Raw genomic sequence first — 12413 nt, forward strand, 5'->3', positions numbered from 1 at the left:
CACTTGGCAACAAAAGCATTCTGAGTAATGTATGCCACAAGTGGGAGGTGAAGTTTCTCCATAACTCTGGCACGCGAAAGGAACCCTCCACAATAAATGAGGCGCTGAGCTCAGAGGCTCAAACCAAGAGTCAGGAATTGCACCCAGGCCTGAGGAGTGGAGTGTTTTGCAGGACCCAAGTCACGCTTACCATCGGCAGGAGCTGTGGGCGTCCACCAGCCTGAAAGGAAAACACAGCAGGATTAGAGAGAGGGTGTCTACAGTCAGGGTTGCTCTAGTGACCTGTCACTCACATCAGGGAAAGTGGGGTCTGAGAATCTCCACTGCCTGGGGGAGGAAGAGGCCTTTTCTGAAAGCTGGCTGTGAGCCAGATCAGGTCCTCAACTGTCCACGGCACGGCGATGAGGCGCCACACTACACAGGAGCGATTAGCACGCTCTCCTGACTGAGGGCTCCCTGGTGAAAGTATCCCTTTTGGACTCCACGGGGGTGTGGGTGGGACCTGAAACAGCCCGGTTCTCCCCGCACTCATAACTCTCCGTCTAGACAATGCTTTCAAGCATTGTTGAGCGCAGGACAGGCCTCCTTGTCACCCAAAGTTCTGGGGAGACACTGTGTAGCCACAATGTCCTTAAATCTCTGAGCCAGACCCGAGGATCCTTTTGCTATGGCTCCTCTGGAAGCGTCTGCTCGCTCTAAAGTGACCAGGGCAGGTACTGAGAAGTGGCAAACGTCCACTCGCCCCGCCTGGGGCTCCTGGTTGGTGTCTGTGCAGGTGAGTGGGGAGGGAGGGGACACCCTGGAGTCAAGGGGCAGCAGGACTCACCTGGCAGGGACGTGGACTGGGGCCTGGCAGCTGGGAGAGAGAGAAGGCAGATCAGACACCTTGCACAGAAGGGGCACCACAGGGGCAAAGGGGGTAGACGCTGAACAGGTGAGACGCTCAGTCCATGCCTGTGCCCCGCCATGTGGGGTGGGACCTCTGCCATCCTCAGCCCCCCAAAGGTGCTCCTCTTGAGCGGTCCAGGCAGCCCAGCATCCCTTATTTCCAATGTCAAGGGGATTAGCTCTGTGTCTAGATGACCGAGTGGACCCAAACCAGCCATCAGCGTCACAGGATTTATGGGCTCACTGAGGAAGCAAGACTGAGGGGTCCAGTTCAAAGTCCAAATCCCGTGTGAGATCTGTCAGGCTCAACTCTTGGTGGTGACAAGGCTGTGCCTGGCAGGCCACACAGGGGTCACTGCCTTGCACACGGCCGATCTGGTACCCAGACAGTGTATCCCAGTCCCCTGGAGGGGCTACTGTCCAGGACTCAGGAAACAAACCCTGGGCCACCTGCAGTCCTCTGCCGTGACCTCCATTCACAGACATCGTGACCGAACTAGCTCTTTTGCCTCTGCCTTGCAGTGTGGCATGGAGAAAAAGGCTTTAAGTCACTTTCAGTTTGGTTCTTTGTTCTTATTCACCAGCTACATGCCTGGCAGCTTGTCAAAGGATCATACTAATTCTTAGCAGACAGACAAGGTGATTTAAGGAAGCGAGGAATGTAAAAATGCTATAAAAGTGATTCAGAATGTCAGAAGGAAACGACATCCCCAGAGAGGGACACCCAGCTTATGTGAGACCAACCTGAGCAGACGACACTGGCGTCCTCGCTATGTCCACAGTTGTGTGTGTTCCAGGGGCTGTGAGGGCAGCTCCACAGGTAGCTCTCATGCCCCGAGCAGCCCACGTCATCCAGGACGATCGGCCCTGAGCCCTGACCGTACCGGGCATTTCCTGGGGCCGATATGGCCCATCCACAGCTCAGCTGCCTGCAGACCACGTTGGCGTCGTTGGTGTCCCAGCCGTCGTCACACACGGTGCCCCAGGAGCCTCGGTACAGGACCTCCACCAGGCCCTGACACCTGTCACCTCCATTCACCAGCCTCAGGGCCAAATCTGATTCAGTTCCTGGAAGGAGACGGGAAAATGCACTCTCCTGTGTCTTCCAGAGGAAGAGGTCCTGAGGACCGAACGAGGTTCAGAATCCTTCCAGGGAAAGACTTCTGAGTTCAAGGTAATGTTCTCCTTCCGGCAGGCATGACTGAGCCTGGTCATAATCATTTACCCCCACGGGGCTGTTTCATAGAACCCTTGGCTGTGGACTGAGCTACGCATGTTCTCTGATGGGTTCCGCACAAGGCCCAGCATTTCAGTGGCTGATCCCAGCCTTGGGAAGGAAGTGGGAAGAGGGGAAGCCCACAGCCTGATTCCCCTGTGGCCTCTGGGATGAACTTGAGCCCCTGCAGCAGGAGCCCACCAGAGACAGCTTCCCAGACCCTGCCAAGGAGCCTCCTTCAGATGTTCACTCCCACCTGGGAACCCCCTCCATCAGGCCCAAGGTTATTCTAAAAACTACTTTTCGCTGAGCACTCACTCATGTCATTCTCAAACCCCAAACTTATGCTGAGTCTTGAATAAGCCATGCACCCCCTGAAAATCTTCAGAGCACATGGACATGCTTAGGGACAAGGCGTCTATTGGTAGCAGGCTGTTCAGAGTCAGTTAGAAAGAATTACTTCTTTTGTCCTATGAATTGTCATTATTTAACTAAATCATGGTATATCCATACAGTCGTAAACTGTGCAGCCATTAAACTTTATGATGTAGAAATAATTTCAGTGCCATAAAAATGCTAACTTGAAGACCATCAAAAAAGTATTTATTATATACTCAAGTGAAAAAGGATGTTATAAAACAGGGTAAAAAGCATACTGTACTTTGTGTGTGTGTGTGCATGCGCCCGTATATATATATATGGACTATACATCAGAATGCCAATAGTAATTATACATTCATCCATCCATTCATGTGTTCACTATTCTTTCTACTTATGGAATGCCAGACACAATGCTAGATAATAAGGATGCAATAATGAAAATAGCAGACATAATTCCCGCCCTCGGGAAGTGCAGTTTGGCAGAAAAGATACGTGTGATCTTCTGCAAACACACTTCTGATTGTGGAATTCCCTAGCTTAAAACATTTCAGCAGCTCCCACTGCCCTTAGCATAAAGCCAGGAGTTTTAATCTGCACACAAGCTCTGAAGGATCTGGCCCTCCCTCACCCAGCTCTCCCACAATCCCTCCTGTTGCCACCTGTCACTCATTTGAAAAGCCAAGATCCTTCCCACATAGACCATCAAAGCATTCTTTCTGGCTGGAAGGCATTTTACCAATGAACCTGCTTCTCCTGTAAGCCTCAGCAAAAGTGTCACTTCGTAAAGAACTTCCCTTAATCCCTTGAGCAAGTAAAGACTCTGCTAATATGCCTCCCTGCACACTGAACTTTCCCTGTGAAGCACCTGTTGCTGTAATTATATCATTAATTCGGTATTTGATATTTAATACCTGAGTGAGGAGATTAATATATCCTTTTCATTGTTCTGTAATTTTACAAACATTCTTAATGGTGATTTGACCATACACAAAGCAAAGATGGTAAAATGTTTAACGTAATAAGAGTTAGTATTTCTTCAGTACATTCTATGTACAAGGCGCTATATTAAATTTAGCCAGTAAATCTATCTCTGTCCTAAAAAGTATTGAGGAGGTATGCAAAATTTATTTATGAAAATATTCTTCATCACAGGGGCATTTATTTAAAATGATGGTAAGAGAAGACAATGACAAGGAAAAGTAGCCATATCATTTCTTAAGAACAATGGAAACCTACTGAACTACATCCATATCATGAGGTAAAAAATACTTGTAAAAGCATGATTATTTGTGAAACTATCCGTTTATTCTTTATCCCCCTTCTTTCTCCCAAAGCTTTGGAGATACTCCAAGAAACAAAAGCCATGAGGTCTATGATTTTGAGAATCACTTATCTCATTCAGAAAAAAGAAGGGGAAGGTGATCTCCTTAGTTAAAACAGAAGTCATCTACCGAGCAGGGGAGAGCGAGGTTGAGAGTGTGCAGGCTCCACGCTGGCTGTGGGTGAGGGCCGGGGCAGGACGTGGTGGGGCAGCCTGGGTGGGCTGTGTGTGCAGGTTGAGGTGGGCTATGCATGTGTCGGCATTAGCTGCATAGACAGCCACGCCTGGGGACAGGAAACCCATGCCCGGGGGGTCAGGTGGAAAAATGTGACACTTACTTTCCGTGATTAGAGCTGATGGACGCCACCAATCTAGAAAGAAAATGAAGTGATTTTAGGATATTGCTGGATAATTCTTTAATTCCAGGTTGTCAGTTTGATGGAGAAAGTCAATCCTTTTCCTTACTGCAGGACTTCTCAGAGCCTTGACCATCCCACCTGCACTGAGACTGGCCAAATGGGTTGGAGTACATCGCACTTCCCACCTTCTTTGGCACCAGATATTATCACTATGGCAATGAGGCAGGAGAAAGATGGGCTCCAGGCTAGACATTTACAACTGGCCTGCTGTTCACACTTCCTGGGGTGAGAAGAAGATGGACTCCAGGCCAGACATTCATTCCCAGCTCCCTGTTTACATTTCCTGAGGCAAGAGACAAATGGGCTCTGGACTACGTATTTATGACCAGAGTCCTATCTATATTTTGAGATCTGCACTTCAATATAAGAAACAACAACAGGAATGGGGTAGATAACTGAACACTGGACACTTTTATGGCAGGGACAAAGAGGGGCTAAACCCTGTTAAAAGATCAAGAGGTCATACATTGCCCATCCTTGGGGCAAGGGAAACATTGCACATGCACAGAAAGGCTCTTTGGGGGTCAAAAAGGAGGGGGCGCCACCCCATAATAGGTGATGCTAAGGCCGTCCCATAGGCCTCTGGGCTGGAATGCATCTTGGAAAAAAGTTGTGCAAGCATGTGGGGAGGGTCCTAGGGCAGGTCAGGTGTGGAAAAAGAAACCAGATAATTGGCCAGAGGTAAACAGAGACCCGGAAGAACTGCCCTGTATAAATGACTTACCCGCCTCTTCACTGCGTTCCTCCTCATTAGGGGGACGCCCACACCCTTGCTCTCCGAGTGTGCATCTCTGCCCTGCTTCTCTCTTAACAGTTTCTCTGTGTGCTCTCCCACTTGTTGTTCTGCTATGTCTCTACTAATAAACTTTGTGCCTGTTTTTACAGTTTTTGCCTCCGTGAGAAATGCGTTTCACTGGGGGCAAAAGCCAGGGGGTGTGGTGCCTAGGATTCCTGGTTTTCATGCAGGCTCCCCATGTTCAATTCCTGGGCAGGGAATCAAGATCTCGCTTCATGCCACTACTCACTGCTGCATCTGTGAGATCAGCAAGAAGATCATTTGGGGGATTGCTCTCAACATGAAGGATTCTTTAACAGACAAACATTTGTAAGACTGCTACTTGGCCATGCTTCTAACATGGTCACAGTTGTCCATGGGATGACTGGGACAGTTATTTTCATCCAAAATGACCAGAGGAAACAATCTTTTTCTTCCAGAGTCTCTCTGAAAGAGCACTGGCAGCAAGCGGTGGCAGGAGACCAGAGGGGCCTTCCAGCCCGAGATGAGTGACAGCCATGGTCTTGGAAATTCGGCTGGTCACTGAAACGGATTCCAGAGTCCTCAGAGGGAAATCACTCCCCAGGAGGAGCATGCTTTTCTCCTTCTATTTCTGGAAACCTGAGAGGGCAGAATTCCAGAGAGGAGCCTTGCTGGGTTAGGCTGCAATGACTCACCTGGGGTAGTGGATTTGATTTCTGGGCCTGCAAGAAAGAGGAAACACGATCAGCCTCAGCACCCAGAAGGCACTGCAAGAAACCCATCAGGTTCCCAAGGGAGAGATGCTGAATGCCCAGCCCCTCTGTGGCCTGAGAAAGGCGGCCTGGGAGTTGTCCAGGAGAGCTGAATAGGAAACTTCAACCTCAGATATCAGTCTACACACAAAAAAATGTTTGGGGGAATTTGTTCTTACAACCTTGGTGTCCATTTCCTGAGGAATGAGTCCGTCCCCGAGACTGGGACTGACCTTGGCATCTCGTGAAGATGCCCCTAGCTGCACTGCAGAGAATGGATCAGAGGGGAGGGGCAGCCGGAAGCTGCTGCTGCTTCAGGAAGCCGGGTGGGGACGGAGAGGAAAGGTCTCAGGGGTGGGGGGCAGAGGGGGAGTTCAGCAGCAGCTCAAGAGCAGCCAGTCAGGAGCTCTTGCTGATTACACACCGAGCTCGGAGATGAAGCAGGCTCCAGCCAGCCAGCACTGACCGGGGTCTAGTGTCCAAGGGGAGGGGTGGGGTCTTCACGGGGGAGGAGGGCAGCCTCGCCTAGGGACTGACCAGAGATCCGAATCTTAGGCTGGCCAAGCTACTAAAGGGCAAAGAGGAGCCTAAAGAGAGGCCCAGCCCTCCTGGGGCTGGGACATCAGCTGCAGGCGATGCCACGTGCCAGGAAAGGCAGGAGAGGCAAACTCTTTAGAGAGTGAGCACCATGACTGCAGCTCGGGGACCAGCAGCCAAGGCTGGGGAGAAGAAATCCATGCCCTCTCGGTCAGGTGGAAGAATATGATAGTTACTCTGAGTGGTTGGAGTGGATGGGTGCCACCAATCAAGAAAGAAAATGAAGTGATTTTAGGCTACTGCTGGATCATTTTTTAATTCCATGGTCATCAGTTTGATGGAGAAAATAAATCCTTTTCCTTGCTGCAGGACTTCTCAGAGCCTTGACTATTCCAATTTACACTGTGGCTGGCCAGAAAGGGTCGGAGTATGTAGCGCTTCTCAACATATTTAGCACCAGATATTTTCTCTGTATCATAAAGATATTTGAGGGATTGCTCTGAACGTGAAGCATTCTTTAACAGACAAACGTTTGTACGAGTGTTCCTTGGCCATGTTTCTAGCATGGTCACAGTTCTCTATGGAATGACTAGGAGTTATTTTCATTGGAAACAACGAGAAAACCAAACCTCTTCCCCCACAGCGTCTCTGAACGAGCACTGGCAGCAAGCGGTGGCAGGAGACCAGAGGGGCCCTCCAGCCAGAGGTGAGTAACAGCCATAGTTTGGGGGACTCAGCTTATCACTAAAACAGCTTCCAGAGTCCTCAGTGGAAAGCACTCCATAGGAGGAGGCTGCACTTCTCCTCCTTCTGGACACCTGAGAGGGGAGAATTCTGGAGAGGAGTCTTGGGTTGGGCTGCAGTGACTCACCTGGGGTAGTGTAGTTGATTTCTGCGCCTGCAAGAAAGAGGAAACATGATCAGCCTCAGCACCCAGTATGTACTGAAACACACCCATCAGGTTCCTGAGAGAGAGATGCTGAGTGCCTGGCCCCTACCCTCCAGGGCGTGAGAAGGGCACCATGGGAGTTGTCCAGGAGAGCTGAAGAGCAAACCTCAAACTCATACATCAGGCTCCACAATAAAAATGGTTTGTAGGGAATTTGTTTTTGCAACCTGTATTCACCCTTCTCTCCCCTGGTGGTCCACTAAGGAAGGTGCTACACCAGACCCAAGACATGCAGGGACCAAGGTATATGGGTGATACATTCAGGGAAACTGCCCATCCTTCGGGGAAGTTCAGAGTGAGGGGAGCCCAGCACAAAGAGCCCTTTTCTGGAAAAAAAAACGCACTAAAATAGAAGCTCAATGACTTGGAAGCCAAGCTGAGCAGGTAAAACTGGCGGCCGTGTGGTGCCCACAGCTGTGAGAGTTCAAACTGCTGTGGAACTGCTCTACAGTCAGCCAGACCGAAGGGTCCAGGCAGCCCAACATCATGTATTTCCAACGTCAAGGTCATCAGCTCTGTGTCTAGAGGACCGAGTGGACCCAAACCAGTCAAAAGCCTCACAGCATTATGGGGGCACTGAGGGAGCAAGGTTGAGGTGTCCAGTTACAGGTCCAAATCCCATGTGAGATCTGTCCGGCCCGACCGTAGGTGATGAGAAGTCTGTGCCTGGCAGGCCACACAGGGGCCACAGTCCTGCACACGGCAGACCTGGCACCCAGACAGTGCATCCCAGTTCCCTGGAGGGGCTACCGTCCAGGACTCGGGAACCAAGCCCTCGGCCACCTGCACTCCTAGGCTATGACCTCCATTCAGAGACCTCGTGACAGAACTAGCCTCTTTTCCCTCTGCTTTGCACTGTGGCATGGAGAAAAAAGGCTTCAAGTCACTTTCAGTTTGGTTCTTTGCTCCATTTCACCAGCTACATGCCTGGCAGCTTGTCAAAAGCTCATACTAATTCTTAGCAGAGGAACAAGGTGATTTAAGGAAGCGAGAAATGTAGAAAATGCCTTGAGAGGAGATCAGAGTGTCAGAAGGAAACCACACCCCCAGAGAGGGACACCCAGCTTATTTGAGACCAACCTGAGCAGACGACACTGGCGTCCTCGCTATGTCCACAGTTGTGTGTGTTCCAGCCACTGTGAGGGCAGCTCCACAGGTAGCGCTCGTGCCCCGAGCAGCCCACGTCATCCAGGACGATCGGCCCTGAGCCCTGACCGTACCGGGCACTTCCTGGGGCCGACGTGGCCCGGCCACAGCCCAGCTGCCTGCAGACCACGTCGGCGTCGTTGGTGTCCCAGCCGTCGTCACACACGGTGCCCCAGGAGCCTCGGTACAGGACCTCCACCCGGCCCTGACACCTGTCACCTCCATTCACCAGCCTCAGGGCCAATCCCGATTCAGTTCCTGGAAGGAGACGGGAAAATGCACTCTCCTGTGTCTTCCGAAGGAACAGGTCCTGAGGACCGAACGAGATTCAGAATCCATCCAGGTAAAGACTTCTGAGTTCAAGGTGATGTTTTCCTTCTGGAGGACCTGACTGAGCCTGGTCATCATCATTTATCCCCACGGGGCTGTTTGATACAACCCTCGGCTGTGGACTGAGCTACGCATGTTCTCTGATGGGTTCCCCACAAGGCCCAGCAATTGAGTGGCTGATCCAATCCTCGGGAAGGAGGTGGGAAGAGGGGAAGCCCACAGCCTGAATCCCCAGGGACCACTGGGAGGAACTTGAGCCCCTGCAGCAGGAGCCCACCAGAGACAGCTTCCCAGACGCCGCCAAGGAGCCACCTTCAGATGTTCCCTCCCACGTGGGAACCCATTCCATCAGTTCCAAGCTTATTCTGAAGACTACTTTTCCGCTGAGCACTTACTCATGTCATTTTCCAACCCAAAACGTAATCTGAAACTTGAACAAGCCGTGTACGCACTGAAAATCATCAGAGCACATGGACATGCTTAGGGACTAGGCATCTATTGGTAGCAGGCTGTTCAGAGTCCTTCCAGGGCTTGCCGGCTAAAGAGCTAGAAAAAAAACATACTCTCTCCCCTCCTGGGCTGTAGACCTGTGGCTAACAACTGCCCCTTGGCAGGAAGCAATCTGACAGGGAAGTTCATAAACATTAGAAAATAGAGGTAATAAAAGTGCATCGGAAAAGCTGTACTGGAACTTCTGGATCCAGCTCTACCTGAAGACCATCCTACCACTGACCTATGGAAGTCATTGCGGCCCCCACCCCCACCCCCACCCCCAAGTCAAGAGAGTGTCAGTTGGGATCCTATCACTTGGCAACAAAAGCATTCTGAGTAATGTATGCCACAAGTGGGAGGTGATGGTTCTCCATAACTCTGGCACGCGACAGGAACCCTCCACAATAAATGAGGCGCTGAGCTCAGAGGCCCAAACCGAGAGTCAGGAATTGCACCCAGGCCTGAGGAGTGGAGTGTTTTGCAGGACCCAAGTCACGCTTACCGTCGGCAGGAGCTGTGGGCGTCCACCAGCCTGAAGGGAAAACACAGCAGGATTAGAGAGAGGGTGTCTACAGTCAGGGTTGCTCTAGTGACCTGTCACTCACATCAGGGAAAGCGGGGTCTGAGTATCTCCACTGCCTGGGGGAGGAGAGGCCTTTTCTGAGAGCTGGCCGTGAGCCAGAACATGCCCTCAACTGTCCACGGCATGGCAATGAGGCGCCACACTACACAGGAGCGATTAGCACGCTCTCCTGACTGAGGGCTCCCTGGTGAAAGTATCTCTTTCGGACTCCGTGGGGGTGTGGGACCTGAAACAGCCCGGTTCTCCCCGCACACATAACTCTCGGTCTAGACAATGCTTTCAAGCATTGTTGAGCGCAGGACAGGCCTCCTTGTCACCCAAAGTTCTGGGGAGACACTGTGTAGCCACAATGTCCTTAAATCTCTGAGCCAGACCCGAGGATCTTTCTGCTATGGCTCCTCTGGAAGCGTCTGCTCGCTCTAGAGTGACCAGGGCAGGTACTGAGAGGTGGCAAACGTCCACTCGCCCCCCTTGGGGCTCCTGGTTGGTGTCTGTGCAGGTGAGTGGGGAGGGAGGGGACACCCTGGAGTCAAGGGGCAGCAGGACTCACCTGGCAGGGACGTGGACTGGGGCCTGGCAGCTGGGAGAGAGAGAAGGCAGATCAGACACCTTGCACAGAAGGGGCACCACAGGGGCAAAGGGGGACGACGCTGAGCAGGTGAGACGCTCCTTCCATGACTGTGCTGCGCTACGCGGGGTGGGACCTCTGCCGTCCACACCCCCAAAAGATGCTCCTCCTGAGAGGTCCAGGCAGCCCAGCATCCCTTATTTCCAATGTCAAGGGGATTAGCTCTGTGTCTAGATGACCGAGTGGACCCAAACCGGTCATCAGCCTCATGGCATTTATGGGCTCACTGAGGAAGCAAGACTGAGAGGTCCAGCTGCAGGTCCAAATCCCATGTGAGATCTGTCAGGCTCGACTGTAGGTGGTGACAAGGCTGTGCCTGGCAGGCCACACAGGGGTCACTGCCCTGCACACGACAGCCCTGGTGTGCAGACAGTGCATCCCAGTTCCCTGGAGGGGCTACTGTCCAGGACTCAGGAACCAAACTCTGTGCCACCTGCACTCCTAGGCCATGACCTCCATTCAGAGACCTCGTGACAGAACTAGCCTCTTTTCCCTCTGCTTTGCACTGTGGCATGGAGAAAAAAGGCTTCAAGTCACTTTCAGTTTGGTTCTTTGCTCCATTTCACCAGCTACATGCCTGGCAGCTTGTCAAAAGCTCATACTAATTCTTAGCAGAGAAACAAGGTGATTTAAGGAAGCGAGAAATGTAGAAAATGCCTTGAGAGGAGATCAGAGTGTCAGAAGGAAACCACACCCCCAGAGAGGGACACCCAGCTTATTTGAGACCAACCTGAGCAGACGACACTGGCGTCCTCGCTATGTCTACAGTTGTGTGTGTTCCAGCCACTGTGAGGGCAGCTCCACAGGTAGCGCTCGTGCCCCGAGCAGCGCACGTCATCCAGGACGATCGGCCCTGAGCCCTGACCGTACCGGGCACTTCCTGGGGCCGACGTGGCCCGGCCACAGCCCAGCTGCCTGCAGACCACGTCGGCGTCGTTGGTGTCCCAGCCGTCGTCACACACGGTGCCCCAGGAGCCTCGGTACAGGACCTCCACCCGGCCCTGACACCTGTCACCTCCATTCACCAGCCTCAGGGCCAATCCCGATTCAGTTCCTGGAAGGAGACGGGAAAATGCACTCTCCTGTGTCTTCCGAAGGAACAGGTCCTGAGGACCGAACGAGATTCAGAATCCATCCAGGTAAAGACTTCTGAGTTCAAGGTGATGTTTTCCTTCTGGAGGACCTGACTGAGCCTGGTCATCATCATTTATCCCCACGGGGCTGTTTGATACAACCCTCGGCTGTGGACTGAGCTACGCATGTTCTCTGATGGGTTCCCCACAAGGCCCAGCAATTGAGTGGCTGATCCAATCCTCGGGAAGGAGGTGGGAAGAGGGGAAGCCCACAGCCTGAATCCCCAGGGACCACTGGGAGGAACTTGAGCCCCTGCAGCAGGAGCCCACCAGAGACAGCTTCCCAGACGCCGCCAAGGAGCCACCTTCAGATGTTCCCTCCCACGTGGGAACCCATTCCATCAGTTCCAAGCTTATTCTGAAGACTACTTTTCCGCTGAGCACTTACTCATGTCATTTTCCAACCCAAAACGTAATCTGAAACTTGAACAAGCCGTGTACGCACTGAAAATCATCAGAGCACATGGACATGCTTAGGGACTAGGCATCTATTGGTAGCAGGCTGTTCAGAGTCCTTCCAGGGCTTGCCGGCTAAAGAGCTAGAAAAAAAACATACTCTCTCCCCTCCTGGGCTGTAGACCTGTGGCTAACAACTGCCCCTTGGCAGGAAGCAATCTGACAGGGAAGTTCATAAACATTAGAAAATAGAGGTAATAAAAGTGCATCGGAAAAGCTGTACTGGAACTTCTGGATCCAGCTCTACCTGAAGACCATCCTACCACTGACCTATGGAAGTCATTGCGGCCCCCACCCCCACCCCCACCCCCAAGTCAAGAGAGTGTCAGTTGGGATCCTATCACTTGGCAACAAAAGCATTCTGAGTAATGTATGCCACAAGTGGGAGGTGATGGTTCTCCATAACTCTGGCACGCGACAGGAAC

General features: G+C 52.0%; 1 protein-coding gene across 11 annotated transcripts in view; it reads right to left on the bottom strand.

Annotated features, from left to right (window-relative positions):
• The window catches only part of DMBT1 (deleted in malignant brain tumors 1), a gene marked incomplete at its 5' end in the record, with an annotated part of 111249 nt that overhangs the window by 63421 nt on the left and 35415 nt on the right, over positions 1-12413 (bottom strand). For 8 of the 11 annotated variants that reach the window (XM_081240045.1, XM_081240047.1, XM_081240043.1 and 5 more), the window contains 10 exons: positions 191-220; positions 827-856; positions 1633-1956; positions 4145-4177; positions 5678-5704; positions 7143-7169; positions 8301-8624; positions 9691-9720; positions 10322-10351; positions 11130-11453. In XM_081240045.1, the coding sequence (XP_081096171.1) occupies positions 191-220; positions 827-856; positions 1633-1956; positions 4145-4177; positions 5678-5704; positions 7143-7169; positions 8301-8624; positions 9691-9720; positions 10322-10351; positions 11130-11453 (1179 nt within the window). The remainder of the gene's footprint in view (positions 1-190; positions 221-826; positions 857-1632; positions 1957-4144; positions 4178-5677; positions 5705-7142; positions 7170-8300; positions 8625-9690; positions 9721-10321; positions 10352-11129; positions 11454-12413) is intronic. The other 3 variants (XM_081240051.1, XM_081240044.1, XM_081240046.1) reach the window with 3 other exon arrangements.

The sequence above is a fragment of the Mesoplodon bidens genome (genome assembly GCF_964165515.1).
Source record: "Mesoplodon bidens genome assembly, chromosome: 1".
Taxonomy (NCBI): domain Eukaryota; kingdom Metazoa; phylum Chordata; class Mammalia; order Artiodactyla; family Ziphiidae; genus Mesoplodon; species Mesoplodon bidens.